Below are 27,870 nucleotides of genomic sequence, written 5' to 3' on the forward strand. Positions count from 1 at the left end.
CATTTGACATGAGAAATTACATCATAAAACCTACTAAGCAAGACAATCCTGTCCCAATAAATTAGAAACTTTAAGTTCACATAGGAAGACAGGAGTGTGTTATTAGAAAAACAATGTACAATCAGCAATTAAGCAAAACAGAGATAAAATGCTGATGAAAAAATTAAGATGGCAGTGATTCCTTTCTTATTAATCCCGCAAAGACCCAACTGATAGAAGTGTACAATAGGTGTTTGCCTTAAAAAACTACTACAGATTGCAAACTCCTGAGAAGAGAGAGTGTGTTATCCTCCTGTTAGATTCTTTCCAGACACATTTTTGGCTATTACTGCAATCACATACCATGACTAGGGCTGGGGGAACAGGACAGGACAAACAAAAATACCACTTTGACAACCAATATGCCTATCTCAACCCAAAACCTGTGTATAATACCAGTACCTTCGTTTCGTTTTTGTTTCTGTACAACACAAACATGCACCAAAAACCAGCAGTGGAAAGCAGGAAGCAACCTTTCCAATGGATCAAGTCCTAGGTTCAGCGAAATATGTCTTCATATGCTCAAGCTATGAACACACTATGATACCCTGCTGATTTTGGGTATAACCACAAACAGCCAGGGCATTTGACAGAATGATGTTATGACTATACTACAAAAAATCACTTTCTATGATACTAAGGATCTAACAAGCCACCAACAATAAACATTTCTTTTTTAGCTAAGAAGCTGCCTGTATGGCAGCATTTTCAGGCTTTCCACTGACATCATGCTAAGAAAGAGGTAATTGTCCCAAGGCAGATTTAGACTTATCACTAACATGAGGGAATGTCTTGTTTATAATTAGACTCATCAGTAAGGATTTCAGAATTTAGAGGACAAAAAGAAAATAAAAAAAATCAAACACAGACTGAACAAACCTACTCTAGGAAAATCTAAGCTTTTGCCCACTTTGTTTGTAAATACCAGAAAAATTCTGCCAAAGACACTCGATGTGAATGAGTGCTAGGGCAAATAACTCACAATTTGAAGTATCATGTTTTTTAAGCCTTTGATCCTTCAAACAGTAGAGAGTACGGGACATCTCTATATTAAGTCTGAAAACCTTAATACAAGAAGAGATATTATGGCTTTCAGAGCAGTGGCTATATACCACTTTTTGTCTGAATAGTGTTTTGACCAGAGTTCTGGGCCTGAAATTTTCCAAAACACTGAACAAAAGGTCTTTGGCTGTCAGTTCACAGCAAGCGTGCTGCAAAGTGCACTAGATATCCTAATGCTGCCAAACAAGCTGTGCACTTCTGAGAGTTTTATTTGGTATGGAAACCAGCATCTCCCACAACTTTTCCCTCCCTATTATCACTTATTCGTACTTCAAAATGGACGGCTTTGAAATATCCTGCAAGAAAAGTTTCAAAGAGAAGGCTTGAGTACTACGGTACAGGCCACCTAACAAACACCAGTCTAGAGAGCAAAAACCTTAACAGTCTTACTTTGAGGAACTATGCACAGTATCAACCACATAGCCACAGGAGCTTGTCCTGAAAGAAAAACTCAAAAACGCAGAGGGACAAGGCAAGAAACATGACAGCATTATCATCTTTGACAAATTTAAATCCCTGAGAGATCCCTAAATTTACTGAGCTACTCAAAGGAGGCAAGTAAACCTCTGAAGACAGAGAATCAGTCTCTCAAAAAATAGAAAGGAAAAAGGTTTGTAAACAAAACGTTACAAAGAGATGTGGCAAGCAGCTCAAGGCGAGACACCCAAGAAGCCTCGCACCACAACTTGAGAAACCTAGTGAAGAAAATTATCATGAAAGAATGCAATTTAGTGTGTTGCATTTTTCATGGCATGTTTTGTTTGTTCAATTAAATTTCTGAATAAACATCTGCACCAGAACACTGATAAGCCTCAAAATGAGAAGCAAGGACCTTCTTGCCTTTTCTTACCCCTCTTTGTGACCTAAGGAATTTTATCTTTGCCTCTTTGCCTTGAAGTACTATTCTCTTCACAAGGTCTATACCTATACCTAGATGCAAGAAAAGAACAGACCTATTAACCATTGACTACGCGAGAGAACCAACTTCATACCTGTATCATGAATTTAAGTCTAACGAGAATAGAAAATCCCATAATTACTTTCTCTGAAAAAAACCACTGCTTTAGTTTAACCTAAGCACCCAACTTTACATATAACGCAAAGACAGTACTGTGCAGAAGTTTAGGGTGCATAACCTTAACGTTTAATTCTTGTCTTAGCAAATCTATGACATGGAAAAATTGTATTTTGCATATCATATACTACACTGTTCAAATATAAATCTGGGGCACAATAGCTGAGTAAGTAGTAAAGAAAATTATTATAGGAATTAGGAGTCTGTCCTCCAGGAACAATCCCAAACAGGTAGGATGAGACTTTTCAACAAAAGAGCATCTCTGCTTTATTTGTACTGCTTCCGTAAACACAGACATTGCTAAAGGATTATGAAAATGAAAACTCTGACAACCTTACTCAAAAATCTGCGGCAAAAAAGCATCTCTATGGATAAAGCTGAATAGTCTATAGATGCATTTTGTATTACGTAGGAGAGAAAGGAATGCACCAAGCTGTTGAATCAACCTTTCCGTCACAAACGCACTCTTGCCAATGAATGAGCATTACAGACTTGTCATTGCTAACTCCCAAAACTCCCAACACACCATATTCTAATTTAGCAACACTACAGACCCTTTCCGTGATTCACTATATGCTACAAACAGGTAGAGTATCCTAGAAGTGCTCTACTAGCTCAGTGATCCTAGAAGTAGGAAAATAGCATTATTCCCATTATACTGCTGAGTAAAAGACAATTAAGCATCTCAAGGCAATACACGAGCTCATGATAGAATTGAGAGAGAAGTACAGGAGTTCTGACTCCCAGTCTGCTGCTGTAATCATCAACTAATGCACAACAAAAATAAAATCCAAATGTAACTGTTAACTTAAACTGACACAGGTTCATTAAAAATGAAAACAACATTTCATCAGAACACTCATTTACTTGGGATTGTGGTTGCTTTTTATTATGTTGTATTTATATGGCAGCAACCTCCTACAGCCTACTTCACTTTCCCAATCACAAGACCCTGCTAGAGTAAACACCAAACAAGCAGAGGCAGAACTTCGAACACTAGGAATTATTGGAATACCTGAGGTTATCTGACAGATAAGTAGGGCTTCCCCTATACAAATGATTCTGAAATCTGATCCAGAGGACGCATGCATTTATCTATTAGGAAGGACTGGAAAAGATGCCAAAATTCATTACAATTTCTCAAATGAAGGTAAAACTCCAGATCATTAAAATTAAGTGAAAACAGGACAGAACCCTTTTCTAAAAATAGATCTTGCTGTGCAGCCAAGTATGTCTGCGTGCAATTGTTATTTAAGTTGGGGCAATTTTCCAGATAGATTTTTAGATCAGCTAACATAATGAAGTGCTTTAAAACAAAACAAAAAACCCCAAAATTTCTTTTCTGACTACATTTGCTATAAAGATGTAGAGGAAACAAGGAAGCAATAACAAAACACAGTCTCACCTAGCATACCACAAAATCGTAAGTTTCAATGAAGGCAAAGACAATAACAATATCAGCATCCAGGAAACAGGGTCACAACTCATAACTGGAAAGATTAGAAGAAATTGTCCTAACCATTGTAAAAAAACAAACAAACAAAACCAAAACCAACCAAACAAAAAACCCCCACAAAAAATACACACACACCCCCAAAAAAAACCCCAGCCTTATCAAGGACACAAACTCAAAGAAGTCATGTACTCTTTAGTATGTTCTCCAGTGCTTTCTCCATTCAACCTGCATCACTTCAGGCCTATTCTTATCAATAGCGTTATCAGCCCACACACAGAGAAGTGCATTCAAAAATGTCACTTGGGGCAATCAAAATAGAAACAGAACTGAGAATTGTCAGCATTTAAAGATCTTTCATTCAGTGTTTCCACACTAGTCCTGCCAGTGAAGAAGGCAACAACCCAAACCTCTTAAGATATTGCAAGGGAAAAAAGTTATTCCAAGAGCTTGAGCAAGTGTTAGGCTCAGAAAGCAATGAGATCTTAGTCTACGCACCAACAAAACAAAGCAGAAGTAGACATAACTAAAAACAAATAGACAGTTGCACATCAGTATGAATACTCAGTCATCAGCCATGATATTTGTCAAAATTGTGACAATACAGCTGGAGGCAAATCAGTATGATCCAAATCCTCATGACACATTCATCCCATTATATCTTCCTTAACCAAAAATGGACAACTAGTAGCAGATCTACTCATGGAGACACTACAAAAATCATATTATCGTTTCCCATGCAAAGGTCATTTGATTGTTTTAGTAGAGTTTTCATTCTCTGCCCAACATAAAGTAAATGCTGGTCACTTCTTGGTTTTCACACTCATCCTTGGATGACAAGGACACAAATTCAAATCCAAAACAGGTAACAAAGTTTTACCAGTATTTCTGGTGTTTCAATCAGCAATGCTATTTTAAAACCAGCAAGAGCTCGTTCTGTCACCACAGCACTTGACAATTAAATCACAAATATTTTCTCTCCAAACCAACTAGAAGCTTCCTCATACCAGAAGTATTTAAACCAAACTCCAAAGGGGGAAGGGGAAGACTGAATTAAGTAACTATCCAACCTTTGGAATATAACCTCCCTATAACAGTGACAAAAGACTTTACTTTTGCATCTCATCAAAATACGACACTATCTTTTATTAAATCTTTCAGCATTACAGGTCACTTTTAGCCCAGGACAACCACTATTCAGGTCATCTGCTCTCTGTATTAATAATAACGATTGCAAAACCCGCCAGCACAGTACTGAAAATGAAACTGTACTATGAGAATTTTCCATATAATCTTCCTCATCTCCCAAGCTACATCATCATTCTCTAATCAGCCTTGGAAGAATGAGCAATTTCCAATTCCTTTAATAATAAAAACAAGTACTTAACCTTCTGGAAATACAAGGGAGGGACTAATACTGTGCAGGCATACTCCTAGCACTGGTACTGAGCTCACATTATACTTTTTTATACAGTATACTTTCCTCAATCTTATTATAGGTGCAGTGAACAGACTTTCAAATTCAAAAATTCTCTTTGCAACACCGGGAAATAACATATATTGGATTTAATACATGTTCCATGGGGTTATTCTATTGGTACAAAGGAAGAGAGAATGTCTCCTCAGCAGGCTGCCAAAATCTGGAAGGAATCCACCTCTGGAAGGTCTGTAACTCACAGGAAGACGACTTAATCACTTAATCCTACAATCTGTATTTGCTTTTAATAGAACCATGTTGCTGCACCGAAGTTTTTGTTGTTGAGAGAAACGGCCTAATTTTTGCTCATGGTGGTCTATTACAATTCATAATAGGGCTTGCTATAGGTATCTTTCGAAGAACCACGTCCCTTCTCCCATCCCTCTGATCTTTTTTTTTTCTTTTTTATATCTTCATCTCTGCTTTGGAAAAACTGCAAATGGTTCCAAACCGCATACCTGTAACATCAGCTGGTTTAATTTTATCCTTGATCATTCACACAAGATAGCAGATTTTCACCGCACAGCTTCCCATGTCATTATAAGATTCAAATGCATTTATTTAAATCTCTCTCCTAGAATTCAACCACTTTCATTGCTTTATCTAATTAAATTCGTAAAGAGTTACTGGACAATGGGAGCTGTAGCCTCATTTTCTGTTCTGACAAATTAAAAAAAAAAAAAAAGGTTTTATATATACACACTGCCATATATATATATATATATATATATATATATTGCCATAAAGGATCCTTTGCCTTAGGCATCAAACATCTTTAAAGATCTGCTAACAAATCCTAACACTCAAGAGGAGGAAGGAGGAATCCAGGGATAAGTCCATATCAAACTGGAGAAGTCCTCAACAGTCTCCAGAGCAATCCAAGTCCGGAAAGGCAAATCAAACCTCTTTGATTTATACCACTGTTCCTTCACAGATTAAGTGAAAGTTCAAGTATTGGCCATAGGAAAGAGCCATGTCATTTACATATTGTTCTGTTTCCAAATTATTTGGGAATGTCCTACTTTTTTTTTGGATGACCATACGATAAATACGGGTATATGGGTATAATACCTGTCCTCTGCTACTCAACTATAGAAACTTCACATCAAAATCTGAACCAAAACTTGCTTCATTCTTATAAAAATCACAAACTTGGAAATTATTTTTCAAAAGCAAGCTTTTTATGCTCGCAATGTTTCTACAGATACAATTCATATACAGATATGAACACTGCAGTCTTTACAAAAAGATACATTGCTAAGAGCAAAATCAGCTATAAGCAGTTCTCAGGTTCCATTTTAAGAGAAATGCAAAGCATAAACAAACTAGACATGAGTGAAAGTGAGAAGATTTCATGAAGAGTTCTTTTTTGTATTTCTCAGTAAATAAAGACTCTGCACACAAGGTCTGACATTCCATGGGTACATATCAAGCAGTCAACTTTATCCACACAAGTTTCATATCAAACTTTACAAATTAAAAATAACAGGGTTTTTCACAATGCAAAATGAAAGGAGTGGAGGATTGTTAACTTTTAAGATGGCAACAGCCTAACTAAAAATGGACACATATTTCTGTCATTCTTGTGTCACAGGATGCTGCGGATGCTAAAGCTATCAAGGGTTCAAAAAGAGATTGCATAAATTCACCACAACTATTAAAAACCAAATGATTAAATACCAAATCAACTGCCCAGAGACCCCTAAATTGCATCCTGCTAGAAGCTAGTGATTCTTCCTTCAGATACCCAGCTATTTGCACGCCCTACGATACTGTTCCCTAGGCATCTGCTATCGTCCACCGTTAAAAACAAGATACTGATGTAGAAACATCTTTGGTCTGAGCTGATATGCCGTTCTTAGGTCTGTATTTTTGTGCCTGGGAAAAAGTAAGGTAAAATATCTAAAGCTGGTTCAACACCTACACTGTTCAATTCCCTCATTTCCAAACATTATGTAGGGCACTTGTATGGCAGCCAAGATATTTATATAGTAACAGTTCTTAATATACTTACATCACTCATGAGAGCTGGGGAAGACACCACAAATATATAACTCTTCCTCATTCTCCCTCAGCTGAATTCACTCCCCCTTTCAAGTTTTACTAAACACTTAAAATAGCTTTATGAGTAACATTTTTTGTATTTTTTTACAACATTATCCACAGCCTGTATTATCTGCAAGAGAGGATTTGTGTTACTCAATGTCCCTTTTGTGCATTTTACTCAGATTTTAGACAGGTAGATCCTTGGGGCTGTTTTATTTTTTAGTTATTTACAACTGAAAGGATTTCCTAGAAGTCATTCCACCCTGCCATTAGAATATGGGGATCTGTTCTTCATCAAGCACAGGCAGCAATAACATTGCTAGTAATGCTTGGATGCCCAACGGACCAGGGCTCCCACTGTACCAGATACTGCACCAAAACAGATTAAAAGTGAGAGCGCTCCCTCCCTCTCACAGTTTAAGAATTTTGTTAGCTGTGGTCTTTCTCCAACTAAAGAGCCTCCTGTGGACTGAGATCCATCACAATTACAGCAGGCAGCCAAGCTTTGCTTTTCACAATAACTTTATTTGCTACTTATCTTCAAAAACACTGGTCTTGTATAGTATTCTTAACATACATGCAGAAAGATTCTTTTCTTTCCTATTGTGTCCAACATTTATGGCTCCTTTCGTCTGCTTAAATGGTGCCAGATATGATTGGTAACGTATTTGCTGTATTTTTCTTTAAATGGCTATGTGAATGGGTTTGGCGTTCTTCCAAATTTTACTTTGCAATTATTATTCAAACTAGTGAAACAAGAGATATATGAAGATCTTATTTAGAAATCAGTTTAGCTGCAAGATATTTGCTTCACCAAATATTTAACGAGAAGGGTGTCTTCAAAGGAGAGGAATCTATGGCATCGCATGTACAAAGCAGAAGAAGAACTGATAGGATGCATTGATACCAGTACTGAGAAGTGCTAAATCTCTATATTCTAATGGGAGAGTTAATCTTCAAGTACATGCTTCGCAAAGAGTACTCTGTGCTAGACAAGGATGTTGGAGACTGTTCAAACCAGGGCACTAGGAAAGTGTATGACTACCAGCTGGGTCTGCTAGCTCTGAAACTATGCAGAAGGCAACAATCACAAATGAATCAGGACCTCCATGCTACACAAACAGCCCAGCTTTCCAGTGGGAGGTTCTCTAGACGAGCTTTGATATATTACAGCTTTGATATATTACAAGGATATGATGTGCAGCTGAGTAATACTAAGGTCTTTCATGGGTATAAGCACAAAGTGAAAACTATTATCATAAGCCATTTAAAAGATATTGAAGTTTTAAGTACTGTAAAACGATGTAAACAAAGGCATAGTTAAAAATAACACAACATAGAAATAATGGATCAAATACAAAAGCACGGATCAAAACAAGAGTCACACAAAAGCAATGAACACAGAAATAGGTAGAAAAACTTCTTGGAACTGGACATCTCAGACTATTTTTCTCTTAGACTTTTTTCCCAAATAATCTGAATCCACACAGACCTAACTGAAGTCTAGATGCTAGCCTGCCAACAAGCAGGCATTGTTTTTACAGAGAGTCAACTGAAATCACTGACTACACCTGTAAGACTGCTGGCAAACACTTCATTACAGTAAATAAGCCTTCGTCCCCTTTAATAAAGGGTTTACAACTTAGATCTAAGTTGTATGAGCTCATGTCTTTGGATAGCATTACACTATCTGGGAATACAGTTCCTATACTATTTAGTATATCATACACTACATAGTTCCCAAATTATATGAAAGACTTGACAATGGAAGGATTATATTTCCTAACTTGTATTTTATCCCTAAATGACAATGCTTTAATGTATTGCCTTGAATTAAAAAACAAATGGCTTTCTGTCCTACTCTGCAAAACATGAACCCAGTAGAAGACCTCAAGTCCTAAACTAAACTATTAAAATGCACAAAGAATATAATCAGTGATATTACCTGCACACCCCAAGTGATAGAGGTAGCTGGAAAACAACAATTTAAGGGTATGCATTTCACACCTCTAGCATCAGAAGTTTGTTCTGCTACCAGATGCATTACAAAAATGGGACACTGAAGGTGACTGGAACTGGTGGTTCCAGTCACAAAAATGAAATGCGAAATTCCGTACCATTTCTACCAGCTCTGCAAGGTGGAAATGAAGGAAAACCCAAGAAGATACGAGGATGCTAGCCAGATAAGTCACTCATTCACACACACACACACTTTTTTTATTCCTGATAGACATCTGTACAAACTCTCTTAGCAGCCAAGCTTGCTGGTAACTGAACTAGAGATATGCTACTTTGATCACCTTAACAGAAACTGTCCTGAATCATTCTCTAACTCATCAACGAATTTGGTTAAGTCTTCAGCAGGAGCTCTACTGACACTGAGAAGTCTGTTTTACATAAAGCACAGGCTTAGCTTCCAACCCTGGTATGGGAGGTACAGTATGAAATTACCTCAGGCATCATTAAACGAAATAAAAATGCTACAACAGAAAACTGTACAAAACAGAAAGGTGAGTTTGTGGGTTTTTTATTGTTAGACCTTCTTACAGAGTTTCTTACAGTGATACCAGGCAGACAATGATCTCTTTATGAGCACTAGATAAGATGAGAATAATTACCCTTAGATAAGAAGAGAATAATTACACTGAATTCTTTTGCAAGGTGCTTTGAGACCTACTAAAGATAAGTACTGTTAAAAGCTGTGTATTGTAAGTATGCTTAATAATTACATAAACCAACTTCTTCTAGAGGCTAGTTATAAAAAAAACTATTTTTTTGTGATAAAAATGATTCAGTGAGCTAACGAAAGTTGCACTGCAACAGTTTTCTTGGTGGAAGCTTAAAATAGAACCATTTAAACCTATTCATCAAGTCACTGAAGAAAATATATTAATACTTTAAACTGTCCATCAGGAGCTCAGTATAGTTCCAAGTGAGTAGGGTTTTTATAGAACAGTGAAATATGTTAAGGGTTTTAGAATAAACATCTGTTGACTAGGTGAGAACAAGTTCCCCGGTCTGTTGTTAGAAGCAGTAATATATTGTACAAAAAAAACCCAAAACACCATCTTTCCATGAAAGTCATTCACAACAGTTATAGTTGTCAGTTTTCTAAGCTATTTTTAATCTTATAAATATCTATCTATATATACACCCCCTCCAACTCACTACCTCCTTTCAGCCCCCAGGAAAATGATAATCACCTTCTTAAAAAATTCCATGGGGGGCGTGGGGGGATATGCCATTTTTTGAAATAGCTCTGCTTTGCTTGACATTCACATTGGCTGTGAAAAATGAGGCCCACTCATGCAAATGTTCCTTATAAGAGCAATCAGGTTAGGAGCTCCTGGCATGAAGCTATTTCTTGAATTAGGATTGCAGGATCAAGTTGATAGTTAGCATCCCTAGGAATCACCATGATTTTGCTATTATGGAAAAATCTATGATGGTATTATTGAAATAATTTTACCAGAAATCTTGATGTCATGAGAAATCTGTTCCTCTTTTTTTTTATATAAGTTAACTCTTTAAGCTTAAAGAGTTAATAGTTAAATGTTCATGGTTCATATTCATATAATCATCTTCAAAGCTGTCAATATTGTATTATGGTAAAACTTGCTATTTTGAAGAAGTTCTTACTATACTGCATTTTATTAAATAGATATTTTAGATTTTGAGGCTTAATTTTTTAAGGCAAATGATTTGTAAAAACAGACATTAAAAACCAATTTTATTATTTACAGCTCCCATATGTGTAGAAAATATCCATTGCAAATACCCCTTATCTATTTAAAACACAGTATGTTCCTCGTGAATCAGTAATCTTTGGACAGGCACATTTCATCCTGGCAAAATGAAATTGCCTATGACAATAATATGAGTGCAATTATAGTTTTTTTAAAAAGGCAGAGAAAACCCTTTTCCATTATAAGGCCTTTGTCTCGTTCTTTTTTGAAAACACGTATTTCTAAGTCATCGAAGAAAAAGGGCTCTTAAATACTAAAACATCACATTTGACTCAGGAAGTCCCTTAACCTCAAATTGCTGGAGGCCTGGCTGGTTTCCCAAAGCTTCACAGCACGCTCACCCTGTTGTTATGGTGTTTCCTAAGCATCTACTATGTGCCACTTGCAGAAACCGGAATCTAAACTAGACGGACCTTTGATCTAACCCCACACAGCTGTTTTAATTGTATGTTTTACAGTTTAAGTAAAATTTAAGTACTGAATTGGTAAATGATTCCTGCACTTTTCAGGAAACCTTTAGGAAGCCAAGGTATTCGAACATGTTCGCACGCAGACGTTTATTGAAAGGCACGATGTGAAGACACAACACAAAAGAACGCGAAGGAGTTGCACTCGCTAGCAGAATTTTACCGTACCGCTGGGCGAATTTCCTAACCCTCTGCCCCCCCGACCCGAAAGGCGGGGGGGAAATGTAGGGAAAAATAAAGAAGAAAAAGAAAAAACAGAAGAAATCGCAGCGCTACGGGCAGTGTGCGGAGGGTCACAGGTGATGCCGGCGGCAGCGCCACCGCTCCCCGCTCCGCCGCCCGCGGCTCCCGGAGCGCCGGCCGCTGCCGGACCCCAGCCGCTCGGCAAGGCGGAACGCTGGCCTCCGGGAGAGGGCGGGGAACACCCCCAACCCATCGCCCGGCTTTCGGAGCGCCCGGAGCCGCAGGTACAATGGAAGGATCGGGGTTTCCAGCCAGTCTCCCGCCTCCCGTGCCGGAGGCTGACGGGGGGAGGCAGGATCGACGCCGACCGGCGGCCGAGCCTCAGCCCGGCCGGTGTCCGTCAGGCGCGTGGGGGGACCGCCACAGAAAGGACGCAGCGCGCGGCACACAACGGATGCGCACGTCCCGGCGGCGCCCCGGGACTCCCTCCCCCCACCCAAAAACGGACCGCTCTGCTGGCCGCCGGCACGCAGGTCCCTACCGGAACAAAAGGAAAACAGCCCCAGCCCGCAGCCGCCCGCGGCCCCGCACAGAGCCCGGCCCGGCCCATCCCGCCCCCGGCGGCGCCCCCGCCCTGCGGCCCTGCCCCGCGCATCGCCCCCCCCGCACTCACCTCGGCGGGGCGCGGCGCGGCGGCGGAGCGGGCGGCGGCCACTCGCACCCCCGGGCTCCCTCCCCGCGCCCGCCCCGGCCCCGCGCGCCTCTCCCTCCCTGCCTCCCTCCCCGCCCGCCCTCCCGGCTCCGTCTCTCACCGCTACCGGAGCGGCGGCGGCGGCTGGGCCCGACTCCCCCGCCACGTGACCCCGCCACGTGACCACCACACTTCCCCGGCCCGGCTCCGCCCCCGCCGTCTCTCCCGCAGCGCCGGGCGCCGCCGGCGCCGCTCCGCCGCGCTGAGCGGCGGGCGGGCGGGGGGGACAAACCCTCCCCTGCGGACCCGCGGGCAGCCCCCGGCGCTCCCTGCAAGGCCACGGCCCATTCGTGGGGCTCGGCCAGCGCCATGACGGCGTGACACCGTAATGCGACGCGACAACAGCTCATTTGACAAGGGGAAAACAGCCGTGGGGGGCCAAGGCTGCCGCCGCCACGTCCCCGTCCCCCCTCAGCCCTTTGCCTTCTTCACCCTCTTCTGAAAAACGAATCACAATATGCATTACAGAAAGCCAAGGCTGTATATGGCACTGGGGGTTATTTGATAACAAAAGCACTCGGAGATGACTTTTCCCTCCCACCTTCAGGGCCAACGCAGAGGGAAGGACAAGAAGTTGGTGCCAACAGCTGGGGCACCAACACTCCTCCCAGCAAAAATCACCGGCGCTGGCAACACTGTATTCCTGCATTTTGACTTAAACCAAAAGCCACAGCATGTGAAAATTAACTGTGTTGACTAGAGCCCCATGCTAAGCGTAACCTTTGCTCCCAGAAAATAACGCTTACAATAACGAGTCAAGGGGGTGTCTTACGCAAGAGAACACCTTTATCCTCAAACTTGCCAATTCAGGATACAATCCAGAGATATCAACACTACAAAACCTGGGGGAGCCTCAGTAAGAAAGGATTTGTATTGCAAACAAACTGAAGCTGTGTTCTGGTATCACATTCAGTACACATTCCCTTTCTTCAGAAAGAAGCAACGAAATGCCTAAATATAAAAAGTGCGAAGTGCTTAGTAGCTTAAGGAAACCAGGAACAAACTGTAACTATCAGCTCTGAAAAAGGCCATCTAAAGAATATTACGTGGCGAGCAAGAAGTGAAAAGGCCCAATCCCCTGCTGGCTTTAGTAACCAAAACTTAACTGACCATTTCAGAAACTAAAAAGGTAAATATTTTTCACACTATTCCCCAAAGCTCCATAAGGATTTTATCTTGCCCCTATAGCAAGAAAGGCAGTGTCTTACTGCCTTTGACCTTAAATTCACAATATTCCAATAGTAAAAATGAATATACAAACTTTTCTATAAAGTTTCTTGACTGATCTTTTATTATCCAGTCAAGTTTGGCTAGGTAACTATTCACAAACTCACTCTGTTAACGTTCATTTATACAACCTGGGTATGTTGGGACAGAAGACAGGACTTGGGTGCCTTCCAAATGCAAGCAACATTGGCACTGCAAAGGACAAAACTCTGATTTCTGCAGGCGTTATATTCCCAGAACTGGTGAGCTGATAGTTCTCTATACACTCTTTACATGTAAAGTCAAGGGTGGTTGTTTTTTTAATAATACAATCACTTCCTGGAAGTGTTCCATATGCTCCATGAGAAAGGGAAAGCACACCCGAAAAAACAACTATAACCATTATTGTTACAATACTTTTGAATCCCTTAGTTTAACTCAGAGCTTTTGTTTGTTTGTTTGTTTGTTTTTCAAATCTCTTTTGGGGATGTAGCTCTTCATAATTAATCTCATCCTAAAGACAATTTAATTTAAAGATGCAGATCTAGTAAGTCCAGGTAACTAAGGTAGGAAAAAGGAAAAACAAAAAACAGTTCTTGAATTACCCAAAGGAAAAGTAGCCTATTTCTACCAAAAAAAAAAAAAAGTTCTTGCTTCTTTCAAGTGTAATCATTAGCAGGTAAGCAAAACGACTTCAGCATTGACATGCAGTTAAATCCACACTCAAGCCTCATTGTAATAAAAACTTATCAATATCTGAGTTCAACAAAGCAATATGCCTAAATATTTGCGGGACTGAGGTCTTTGCATCAAAAGTTTGCCCTGACTTTCTGAAAAATACATTTATTTAAACTGCCAACAGAAAAAAAATTCCATTTTGGTCTAGAACAGAGATGTAAAGGGAAATCCTGATCATACCTCTCATTGCTTTGATCATCTACAAGACCTGCCTCCGTCAGACTGTGACTGCACTTTTTTATTGATTGCCAGTGACTTTTCAGAAGACTGCATCAGTATTGCTACTCTACAACTCCCAAGTTGGACTTCCCAATGTTTAGTAGAATGGATGCGGAAGGATGTCTGAGCTCAGGGTAAGATTTTGGTATGAATTTCTTAGAAACATAGGCCAAACACCACAGAAAATCCATTAATATTTACAGGTTTCAAGAAGACAAAATTCTCCAATTTCAGTTGCCCAACCTGAAATGTCACTGGCTGGCTGTACTGGATGGATTTCTTCAAATGTCTCTGCCCCTCGTAGCCATAGGGAATTCTGCTATGTTTGAGCAAATATAGATTTCTTTTGAACCCAGAGTCCATCAGTGGTACTATTCATCAGTATAAAGGCATTGAAATTTAATCTTTTAGTTCCGTTTATTTCCATTACAAGCTGTTAAAATTTAATATAATTAATAACAAAAATAATTAAGATTTTAAAGGGCTCCCAACTCAACTACATCTGCTACACAATCAAGAAGCCTAAAATTCAAATTAAGGTATGTCATTATTTCACTCCAGTTTCTCAGTCCTTCAGCAAAGAAAGGGAAGCTGAGAAATACCAAAATACCTTAAATTAAAAGAAATAGAAAAAATTGCAAATTGTCTTTATGTGTTGTAAAAAAAGGGCATGAACATTTCACCTTGCGGAACACTACCTCACAGAACTAAACTAGGACAGGTACTTAACTATCTCGGGTCACAACAGGAAAACTGTTCTTGTAGATGCCTCCATTATTCTATCTTCCTTCTTCACCTCTATCTGGATTTCCGGCATGAACGACTTCCCATTTTTAATGCATTGGAGAGTTTCGCATGCAAACTTGCTCACTTTTTTCACATGCAAATCTATTCACTCGTACTTTTTCCACACGCATACTTAACTCATTTTTGTTTGCTTTATACACCCAACTGATTCCAAAAGGCATTTTCCTTTTGACATACCTAAACTTGCAATTTTCCTCCACCGTGGAGGAACACATCAGAGAAAGAGAAACAAGACAGTTTGCCTGGGCAGATTCCCCAAAAGAGGGAGGATTTCCTCAGTAGCTGAGAATAGCCAGGCTGACTGATGATTAACCAAACCCTCCAGTCGACTGGCTGTTCACTCCAGCTTCCTCCTGCCTCATTTTTGTTGTGGAAGCAGCTCCAACCTTCCACATATATTTTCCCCCCGCTTCTTCAAGGAGCTTAATGTAACGTGAATAGGGAAAACAAGATATCATCCCAGGATACTGAAAAGCAGCAACAATTTTTTTAAATTAAGTCTGCCAACCCTAGCATATATGAGAGAAGACATTGTACCTGTATTCAAGAAAGGGAACAATAAGGGCAAGCTGAGAGTTATCCATCTGGTGTGAATGGCACATAAGGATTTGAAAAACATTTTGTATGTAAAAACAAAAGACACTTTGGTAAATAGGAAAATATACACTAAGTTGAACCGAAATGCAACTTTTGCATTTTTTCTTCGTCAGATAACTGATGTGCTAAACAAGAGAAATATATTCATGTGTGTATTTTTTTTTTTTAACTTTACTTAGCATTTCAAATGGTGCCACACAAGATATTAATTAAACTGAAGAGATGAGGATTAGTACAGATGGCAAGGGATGGGAACTAATAAGGATAGCAGTGGATGGTGCTCCGAAGAAAACAGTTAGCCTGAAGAGATACTATAAATGAAGTCCCTAAACAATCAGTCATGATACTGACCTTTTTAATATTTTTGTTAGTTGACCTTAGAACAAAAACATGAGTGTGCTGCTAATAAGATTTGCTAATGACACAAACTTGAGAATCAACAATCCAGCCTAGAACCAGAATATATGTATCAATCAGAAAAGAATGGATGGCCCACAGAAGCAGACTAATAAAAAAAATGGGATGAAATATGATAGTACAGAGTTCAAAATCATGAACAGAAGGATTTGCAGATGTTCATTTTAAACTGAAGGCATCAACTGAAAAGAGAGGAGGAGAAGAATCTGTATCTGCCAGTCAGCAACAGAGTATCCATAAAGTATCAATCTGATGAGATCATGAAAGAGGCTAATACTCCCAGGATTTCCAAGAGAGATCTGAAATATAAACGCTATTGCACTGGTACTGGGAAGACTTCACCTAGAATTCTGCATATAGTTGTGATCACATTGAAGACCAATAAATTAAACTTGAAATGGGTACAGAGAAGGGCCAGGAGAAACAGACATGATTCTATCTATATGTTACTCTATTAAACACAGTCAATTTTTGCCTATTTCATTTGCTACATCAGGTTAGGCTCCCTTCTTATGCATTTCATAAGAAGTTTAGCATTATGAAACCCTAGTTCAAAGTGAGACCTTTGAATATGTCTACAATATATAAAAGCAATTAATATAACTTTCTCAGCAAAGCCCACATTAGAATATTAAAATAAATAGCAGCTGGTGGAAACACTTCCAAGGTCCCTAGGCTTTTCAGACAAGTGCTTTAATGGCTGAGATTTAAGCTAAAAAATATATAAATTTATATCTACAGAGACCCATGCCATATATATATATATAGATTCTTCAAAACCTCTTATCGTTTCAAAGTGTGGTCTCATGAGCAGTGCAAGTAAAAGGACAGCACAGCAAAGCTTACGCAATCCTTTTTTTGCAAAATTCAATAGAGACAACATTCAAATGCAAAAATAAAGAGAGTTCTTGAAAAATATGAAAGAATAAGAGAAAAGGCATCAAAATATTCAAGGTTTTAAGCACCAGAATTCTAACAAGTTTATCAGAGTCCCAAATAAGTATTCGTTGTACTATCACCCTCCATAGTAGAAAATAAAACAAATACAGAGATTGCTGGAAAATCAAATGTGAATTCTTAAAACATAACATAATTACAGCATGATACCCGCATTTGCTGTGGGTAGTCGTATAAAGGAACATGATCAGGTATTTAAGTCCTTTTAATCCTCTGAAAAAATAATTTCAATCTAGATTTAACAGTAGGAAAATACACTCCAAGAATATGATGAATATACTGGTTGTTTTTTGCATTTTTTACAGTTTTAGCGAAATGTAATAGAATGATAAAAAACAGCTCTATGTACAAAGAAAAGAAAAAAAGAAGAAAACTTACTTTCATGAATGCCTGATTAGGGATCTCACTGATCATTTTAATCCCAGCTTTAGAAGGACACAAAATAAATTCCAGATATGAAAAGTCTAGTTATCCTTATTATCACCCCAATTTCCTATGTTTGTTCCCCCTTGAGAATCCCACCACCTGCTTGAGGCTTACAGTGATGCTACTCAGTGCAGGGACTGCAAAAGCATCCCTTTCCTCCCTAAATTGTTACAAATATTGTTGGCCAAGGAAGGGTATCTTTCTCCCATGAGGTAAGCATACTGTAGCTGCAGTGATTATATGTAGACACTGCATATACATTTATACGCACACATACACACACAGTTATTCTTGTGTGTATTTATATTTCTATATATACAAATATACAGACACACACACATAATATTCCTAACCTGTCACTCAGAATTGTGGTTAGGCCAGGATGTGATGCTATGAAGACCTAAGAATCTTTGATTGACAGCAATATTTAACATGCATGCATGTAAGCTAACATACTAGCATATTAAGACCTCCTACAACTGAACGCATATTTTCCTATGTGTGTTAGGAAATATCCCAACATTTGCTTTTACTGGAGAATACTTATATTTTAATAGGAACAGAGAACAGGACAGACTTCCATTGTCATTTTGTACAGATAGAATACAAAGCAAGGCTGCAGTTCTGCTTAGTAGGAGTAGCAGAAAAAAAAAGTACTCTTATCCCCATTTTACAGATGGGGAAATCTACATTAGGGCAAAGGAAAACTACCCACTTGAGAACATACAGCAATGTCAGACTTAACTTATCCACTAGATCATACTAGTTAACTTAAAGGTGAACTGTTCTTTAAGTGGTGAGATATTAGCAAAGCAACATTATTTTGCTGAGACTATTTGCTTTGTATATCTATTACTTTTTAATTATTTTCTTACGAACATCTGGAAGAAATTGGAACTAATGACTTTGTCTATGTTCTCAACACTTGTTACACAATTTACATATATTTAAATGGCTGCTTCATTAAAAAAGATCAATCACTTGGCACCAGAGATCATACTTGAAATGAATTGCATTCAATACTTACTGGTGCACACACAAGTTATTCTCATATGTATTTTTATTTTCCTACTTTGAAAAGAGAAGAAAATTAAATCTGTACATCACCTTTTTAATTGTACATGATATTTCATTATTGCCTTACTTCATGTCGTCACAGACATTACAAATGTGCATGACTGTCATCATTACATACTGGGTGCTAGGACAAAGGAGAAAAGTACCTGTCATGTTTGAGCATAGCAGTTTTTTGAGACTGAAAAATCCAGACTTTGACATTCCCTCGACCCAAGAGTGACAAGTTTCCAGCATATCCAACTTACGATTCTGCGCCAGATGTCCCAAGGCAAGCCTCCTGCCTAGTAGAAACTAAAATACTGGCACAAGCAATTAATCTCAAGCTTGAGCAAGGATGAAGTGTTGCCAATGTCTGACCACTAGTCCTAAACTTAGGCCATTTATCAGTCTTCTCCCTTTGTTTCTATGACTTGTTTTGGTTATGATCTTCATGTAACTATGATGATAATGGAAAAATGCACTACATGAAAGCCTCTTCACTGTTTCAAATTGAGAGGTGTAGTGGGTTGCTTCTTGTAGTTAGCAATTCAAACAATAGAAATTCTTTCCAGCACCTTCACAGTTCCTTTTGTTTTGTAGTACATTTAAAAAAAAATGAGCTGAATAACTCTGCATATTGAAAAGGCAGTTTCAACTTGGTCTAGTTCTTCACACTTGTAGCAAACAACTTTAGGAATCACCTTCTGAAACACATACACCCTCAGAATCTCTCCTTCCCACTCCCTACAGCTCCTTCCGGCTCCAGCTGTCACACAGCAGGCTAAACAGGCAGAAATTACTTTTAAAAAAAGCTACTCAAAGCCAAAAGGGAAAACATTTACTAGTTCCAAGACTTCAGGTTCCCTGGTCCTCCTGACAGATGTGTTCAGATGCTTAGCTTTGCCCACTCCTCATCCCTACTCTCCTGCTCCTCTCAAACGCTGTTTGCAGCTGCCTTTGCCCAAATGACAACCTGGCCAGCAGCAAAAAGCTGTCACAGTCCTCTATCACACTGACCTCACCATGGCTGTGCTTGACAATATCCATTTCAAATATTCCTTAGGAAACCAGGACTCTTTTTTCTTCAATTTTATACTGACTTTATAACTTTCCCAAAATTAAAAGATATAATTAGTCTCAGTTTAGACCAAAAGCAAAATCAAATGCAGGAAGCATGCTTCATATTACAGCTGAAGAGAGATTTTTCTTTCATATCTTAATTTCAAGCTGGTTGATGACACAGGTGGCTATCATTCCAGGGTTACTCATCATTGCTGAATCTCTAGCTTCTGGAATACCTATATATCTAATGATATACATACCACACACATGCAAAACACATTTTACACCCAATAAAGTTGCCAATGTAGGAGATTAAAAGGAAGCAAAACTACACTATCATTCCACATGGAAAAGTGGTCCCATCGAGGACAGGAGCAAGTTAGAATAATAGGCATAACATTAAGAAAACTTGCTCTCCCAGTCCTCCTGATATGTTGGCTCTGATGATAAATACAGGACTTTCTGTAAACCAATTAAGTTCTAGGTAACTGTAAGTTCATTTTTGGATACAAAATTAAAATTGAATGCAGTCTCTCTCCATTTTGTCCTTATGCTCCTTGTGATCTTGTTCAATTTTAGAATTATCAGGAAATGCTAGTTACAAGCCTAAAATACTCTTTACCTTCTTTCTCTTTCATCCTCCTATCTCACCCCTCTAGCTTTGAAACATCAGGAACACAAGACACAAAATGCTGACAGATTGTAGAGGTTTGCTACTGACAGTATGTCAGCTATGCCAACATTGTAGAAACGTGCAACACTTTCTTAGCTGCAAGTGATCTCTTCACAGCTGCAAGTCTACCCATCATTCTGCACACCCTGTAATTTACAACTGGGTCCATCTTTTCTGTAATAGAAAAGTGAACAACTATATAGCTTTGACAGCCAACTCCTTCAATCTATAGTCATCAAGAAATTTTGCTTGCTGTTTCTTTCCTGAGGGGTTAGTTTTATGGCTAATCAATTACCTGTCAGTTTTGGTGTTGGGTGGGTTTTCTTTGGTGTGTTCAAGCACATTCCTGCATGGGTATTATGAGTCTGCTTTTCTTTTGGTAAAAGAAAAATATTAATTTGCAAATGAGATTTCTTCCAGGAACCTTATACTTCTTGTTGTTACTAACACCTAGAATCGCTCAAGCACAAAAAGCTAAAAGCTAACAATACTCTAAAATTTTCACTTTTTAAATTTGTTCGCTGGACAGCAATTTTATAGTCCGTTTCTATTCTGCAGTTAATCTGCTTATTACTGCTACACAATTAGAGGAGAGAAAATTACTTTTTCTGTCTATATGAAAAATACAGCCATTAATATCCAAGGTATTAGGGTTTTTTTCTCCTCATATTAAAACTTAACTGATAGGTGTTGTGGTGTTTTTGTTTATTTGTTTAGGGAACATACTGAATTTTACTTTTATATAGGTGTAAACCAATAAAGCTATTCACTTTTGGGGGTAATGAGGGAAAAAACTTTCTATATTTCTCATTTCTACGTACTATTAGCAACACTGTAGGGATACAGATGCAGAAATCCGCAGCGCGGACTGAAATACAGTAAGATTGAATAGTTGTTGTGTGTGTCTTCCATACGGTATGGTGCATGTGCTCTGAGGAACAGGTACCCTACACTCACATGCATTTTGTAAGATGAGAAAATAAAGAGAAAAAAATTCAAAAAAGTTACTTCTGACTGTATCAACAATGTCTTCCTGTGATTTACGCTCACTAAAAATGATATAACTTAATACAGAGCAACTCCTAAAGAAGGCTAGCGGTGTGGAGATACACATACCTACCAGTAAGGGAAGGGAAGGCCACATTTCAGACACATCATTTTAATGTAACAGCACTGTGCACCTAAGCATAGAAAGAAAACATTGGATAACTAAATATCTAAGAAATTTCAGAGCTAAAGATACTACATTCCAAAATCTCCTACTGCAAATATCTTTCTAGAAAGATCCTTTGAGGTTGAATGTTCATCTCCAGCTGAAAGTATATCCAGAGAGAAAGATATTAATGTTCCAAAGCACGATAAGTCTCTGACCCACTATTGCCCATGCTGCAGAAAGTATTTAAAAAGCAGTTTAAAATATTGGTAAGAGCTCCCCTTACTGGACTGCCTTCAAATTGTTAAGTCTTCAGTCCTGAAAATCTTTTTATATGAAACAAAGATGGGTAAAATATTAATTAAAATACTTCTATTCCACACACACAAAAAAAAAAGAGCTCTACATCGTATTTCTATCGGAGACCCTATTTTTTACATTTATTAGTTGTTAAGTCATAAGACCAAAGATAATGACTTAGTTTAGGAAGAATTTGTTCTTCCACCATTATGAACTTCACCAGTTTATTGAATCCTTAATTTTCTATAGCACATGTAAGCCTTGCTAAAGTCTGAATTACAAAACAAACATGGACACCCAATTCTGACATACTGAGTAATGCCTCATTTCACAGTAACCACCACCAGCTTTGGTGGGATCATTTTTGGGATAATCAACGACTCAGTGTGGGAGAAGGATCAGAATCTGCTGTGGAATTGGGAACTGCAAAAAGATTTGTTACAAAAGCTTACTGTTTTCTTCAATGGCCTATTGCCTCATTGGAAGAGCAAAATCCTCTCAGCCTGTGTTGATTTATATGATTAAAGACTTGTTGATTATATATATATATATGGGTTTTAGAGCCCTACTTTTGCAAGGTCAACCTAGGGGCTGACTGAAATTGGACACTTTTATGGTGATGATGCCAACTAAGAAAAGTTAAAATAAGTCATTTTAAAGACACCATGAAATACCATTATCTTCAATTCACAGTAACCAATCCTGTTTACTTCAGCTCACAGTAAACAATCCCGTTAATGCATAAAATACATGTTCTCTAGGTTGTTCTCGCATACTTGAGGTGGCCCTACAGAGTTAACTTGAGTGAGGAAAAACCCAGTAAAATCTGTTGTTATGCCACATTAAAAAAAAAAAGAAACAGAAGATATGCTTTTGAATACACCCTACAGTTCTGGAAAGACTGTAAAATAGGATTTCTTAATGTACAACAGCACTTGGAGAAGTTTTTGTACAGCACATCACACTAGCCATCTAGCTCTCCGCACTGTGCTACATTGAACAAAACCCAAACTATCCTTATAAGCACGTTAAATTTCTAAACAAACACACTCTATCATTCTTCACTCCAAATGGATTCAGATGCCTACCTTTTTATGAAACAACACTGGCAATTTAGCTACAAAGTGAAATCCACTCAGCCTGGGTTCTCTCAGGTAAAATGGTAGAATTCCCTGAAGCATTCTCCATTTTCTTTCAACACAGTTTTCCTTCTTGAGGCCACATCCATTCTCTCTACTGATTGTTGTTTATTTTCTCCTTTACTGCACTGGACAATTATTCTCCCTGGGCTAACTGTTGTACCAGAGAGAAGAAAAGGGGACTTATACATTGATAACAAGCTAAGAAATTCATTATAATCCCTATCTATACTGAGTAACTCAGTATCATCTTCCTTGTGCTGCCAACCCCCACGTTAAAAAAACCACCCTCCAGAATTAGCTTATCCCACAATTTCTAAAAGTATCTAAATATGTGACAGCATTTAGGCTTATTTGCTTTTGTGGTACACTATGGTCATATTACACACCTTTCTTTAAAGGCCATGAATAAACAAACTTTAAAAAAAAAAATCTGAGGCTTGAACAAAAAACAAAACACCAAATAGTGTAATTCTCAATAAAAAAATGAGGTGCTATTGCTTTATTTTAATAGGAAGATGCATTTTCAGTTGCTACCCCCTCTTCCTAATTAACATAAATACTTTGCTTGCATTGTTCAAATTCTCTTACCCTGCTTTAGAGATCTCTCTCATTTTTCTGTCAAATAGTACTCTCTAGCTTCTGCATTTGCATTAATGAAAGTGGTATTTATAAGCCTGTTCAAAGTTACAGTAACTACCCAAGTGCAACTGTTTACATCACAAAACACAAACAAGTGAACTTGCAAGCTTCTTTAGAGCTAAGTATAAATAAGTAGCAAATAAGAAATGAAGCTCAAATAAGTGTCCTTTAGGTAATTATTCTAGCATGCTCCTCCTCCAGTAGACAAGATACTTTCAACTCAGTCTGAAAGCAAAAAGTGAAGCACCAGCTCAACCCTTAGCACTGAAAGCCCATCAAGATAAAATTTGTTACTTCAACAAGAAGCAACAAGAAGCCTGTCATTCAAGCTCTATTTTTGCTGCTCAAGCAGGACCTGAGCAGAGTATAGTCCCTATAGTAGACACCAGCAAAAAAAAGCGAACTTATTAGCTATGGATAGAAGTGTTAAATTAACGTATAATATTCCAAATACAGCAAGAGCTGATGTTCTCACCATATCAACTCTATTAGCAAAACATGTATATATTTAAACAGATCTCCTTAATCTTTTATTCTCAAATGCTTCCAGCCTTTAAAAAAAAAAAAGATATTCTTAACACAATGTTTCATTCCAAGCTCCACTCACCAATAATATTTCACACCTAAATGAAAGCCAGTGAAAACATTTAAAGTCTTTAAGTGTAAATGTTCACTATCTCAAAATGTCTTGATATTTTTAAAGTTAGTATGTACTTTTCTCCCATCTGGGCAATATATATATGTGTATGTATTTTTAAAAGCAAGTAAGTTCCAGGACTATATACAAAAAAAAAAAAAACAAAACCAAAAAACCAACACAAACAAAATCACAACAAGCAAGCTTTCTGGGGTCCAAGTTTTACTTAGACTCCATAAGGAGACACCAATTTGCTTCTTTATATCTTTTGTTTATTCTTCCAGCATAATCAGTTAGGCCTGGTTAGGTTGCAGAAAGGATCTAAGCCTTGACAGGTTTAGAAGTTAAAATCCATTAACATGTTTGCTCGAAAAAGATTGAGAGCAGAGTATAAGAACGCATGCCTAACTGTTTAGTTTATACAGTTTGGAACTTCTATCCCTCTGCATTACATAAGCCATTTATCACTGGAAATATAACTGGAAATATAAGCTAAAACACAAGTAATGCAACAATAAAGCTGTATAATTAACAAGGAGAGAAAGACAAGAACTGCAAGAAGTTTATCACAGACTTAAAAGGAAAATCCCAGTTAGAAATGTAGCACTAGACTTGCTAAATAGAGAGAAGTTTAACAGGTGTAATTCTGACATGACTTTTCAAATACTGTCATTTGAAGAGATAGTGAGGGATCATATACCTTTCATCAAAATCTGGATGGAAAATAAACTAGGATTCCAAAGAAAGGATATAAGACACTTTTAAATAAATTGCATTACGCTATCGTGCCATGTTAAGACTACTGATTATCCCTCCATTAAATCAGCATCCAATAATCTTCCACTAAATAAAAGTTATGAGGTCAATATTTGATGAATCTCAAGACAGAGGTAAGGAACCATAAACCATTCATAAAAGCTTTCACCTTTTTATTTCAATTGAAGATGTGTAGCTGGTTCTTGATCTATGTGACTAAGGAAGCATCCACTTGTAAAAGAGATGAAACAACTTGTACCAAACCCCATTGCTCTATACAGTCAGAGAGAAGGGGGGGTACTAGAAACTACATGAAGTAAATTCCACAGGGCTATTTGCTCATCCACATGAGCCGGAATACATGCAATTCTGCATGACCTTCTTTGGACAGCTTTTTGATTAAACACATCCAACGAAACTTTGTCCTGAAGCTTCCCTATTCCTGGGGAAAAAAACAAAAAAAAAAACCAAAACCACCAACTAATCTGATATCTAATGGACAAGAAAAAAAAGCAACGTGGGAGAGTCAGTAAAGAAAACTGTTCCTTATAAAAGCCTTTCTCTTTACACTTGTTTTTTCCCCAAAAAATAAAAAGATGGCATCTATCTGATGTACGTGAGCAGCTCTGAAAACCAAGCTTCCCTTTGAAGTAATATCCTAGAAGTCTTTCATTCATAAATGATTACTTATAGATCCAGTAAATTTGACTATTGAGTAGGAAGTAGGATAAGAGAAAAGGTAACACATGTTATTCTTCTTGTTTCTGTAATCTGTACCTGCCATATTTGTAGACAGAAATCTTCAAGGGTTTTATCATCATGCACTAGCTGACTTACTAAATAAGCCATTGTCTGAGATAGTGAGTTACAAATACAGTGTAAAAAAGAAAGAAAAAAACAAACTTACAAAACTATGAGGCTTTTTCTTCGCAGCGAAGTGCTTGCCCCTATTGGGGAGCAAAAGCTAAGCTGAAAAAAAGAAAAAAAAACCCAACACCCCAAAAAAAACAAAACCAGCTTTCTTCTTCACAGGTAGAGCAACCAAGTCTTTATCTCCCCTTCCTCATCACATAGCTTATTGTGACTAGGTATTAGCTTCAGTGGAAAAATACAAGCAATTATATCTAAAGGATTGGTCTCCCATTTATGTTACCCCTTTAATTTGCTATTGTTATGCAAGTAATCAGTTTACAATTAAAATGTGATGATCTGGGGTAATGGATTTTGTTGTCCCTATCCCCCGATATCCCCCCCTCCCCTCCAAACTCCTAGACACCCACCACCACTCCCCAAACCCAGGCGAGCACAGAAAGCATAGCCTTGGTAAAAGTAGGCAAGTAGCATGAGGCATCTCTAAAATGTTTGGGGAAAAAACAAACAAACAAAAACCAAAAAAAAACCCACCCCGCACAAAACACAAAGAAAACTCACACCAACTTTCATTTTGGTGTATAAAAACCATTAAGTTAAAGCAGTATCTGACCATGCCTTCAACTTACGGCGATGTTCCATCAAGCACAGATCATACTTTAACACATTCTTCACATTATATCAGTCACACTATAACCATATTTAATCAATTCCACAGGAATGTAACATGTCGGAGGAGTTCATATAGCATTCCAATACGAAACACTACTCTAATTTTTGGATCATACCATCTTGCAAGATAAAAAATCCTAAAGGAAAAACAGAGAGCATGCATCAAAAATTCTCTAGGCAAGTGCTCAAGTGTATCATTTTAAGGATTTTAATAAAGATACCATAATCTTTCAAAATGAGAAATAAAATCCAATTCAAGAGTACTTTGTCTATGAAAATGATCCATTTTCTAGAGTAGCCACTTCCAGGTAGAACTTACTAAGCACAGTATATCTATTAAAACAGTAACAACCCAAGCTATTGAAATTCACTATTCCAAAACTCGCAGTAATCTCATTTCTCTAGTCTTTTTACTTCTGAGTAATAGGAAAAGAGTTCTGGTCCATTAACTCGCCCACTCTCTCCTGGAGGAAGTTAACCAACTCGGCTAATACAAAGACATGAGTTTCATCCAGGTCTTGTATGATGAACTTCTTTCCCAATGCATTCGACTCATCCAAGTAGAGCAGAAACTGCTTCATTGCTGGGTCACTGTAGAGACAAATACACATCAGATCCCACATCATTGTAATAAGATACAGTTAAAAACAAATAAACCCCCCTCCCCCCGCTTTGAAGACACTCCCAAAGTTCTTTGGTAGATTAATACTAATTTCAAAAGTTGCTCACAATTTAAAGAAAGTTTGTGAAACTTTTGAAAAAATTGTTTCTTTCACAATAGTAATTGCTTGGGTTACTTCAAAAATAAACTAATAACGAAGTCTAAAGAGAAGAACTGGCTACTTGATTGGCAGATAAGTGCCCCTATACTGCTGATAAAGTAGCTTAAAAAAAAACAAAACAAAACCAAACGCAACCAACCCTTAATGAGGGAAGTTTGAACTTACATTTCCACCTTCAGAAATAGCACCATAAAAACATGCTTTCTTATAGCATATTTTTGTTTAAAGGTAACCAAAATCCAAGACAACATAGACCTCACTGAAAGTAGTATAGCACAGAGAAAAAGTGGTCACGTATGAATTGTACATTCATCATACCATAACTGAACAGTCTCTTCTTTTTCATGATGTCACCTTGTAAGTTAAATTTAAGTGTTTAGAAGAAAACATTTTGGAAGTATGGAAATTACAGGTAATAGAAAGAGCTGCATTATACTAAGCAGCTAGATACAGTGGCTTCAA

General features: G+C 38.0%; 1 protein-coding gene across 1 annotated transcript in view; it reads right to left on the reverse strand.

Moving 5' to 3' along the window:
• The window catches only part of GTF2H5 (general transcription factor IIH subunit 5), a 47,443-nt gene that overhangs the window by 17,070 nt on the left and 2,503 nt on the right, over nt 1-27,870 (reverse strand). The window contains exons 2-4 of the mRNA XM_075146070.1: nt 22,999-27,217; nt 21,574-21,638; nt 20,753-20,830 (exon numbers count right to left, since the gene is read on the reverse strand). Coding sequence (XP_075002171.1) covers nt 27,037-27,217 — 181 coding nt within the window. The 3' untranslated portion in view covers nt 20,753-20,830; nt 21,574-21,638; nt 22,999-27,036. The remainder of the gene's footprint in view (nt 1-20,752; nt 20,831-21,573; nt 21,639-22,998; nt 27,218-27,870) is intronic.

The sequence above is a fragment of the Calonectris borealis genome, chromosome 3, assembly GCF_964195595.1.
Source record: "Calonectris borealis chromosome 3, bCalBor7.hap1.2, whole genome shotgun sequence".
Lineage (NCBI taxonomy): Eukaryota > Metazoa > Chordata > Aves > Procellariiformes > Procellariidae > Calonectris > Calonectris borealis.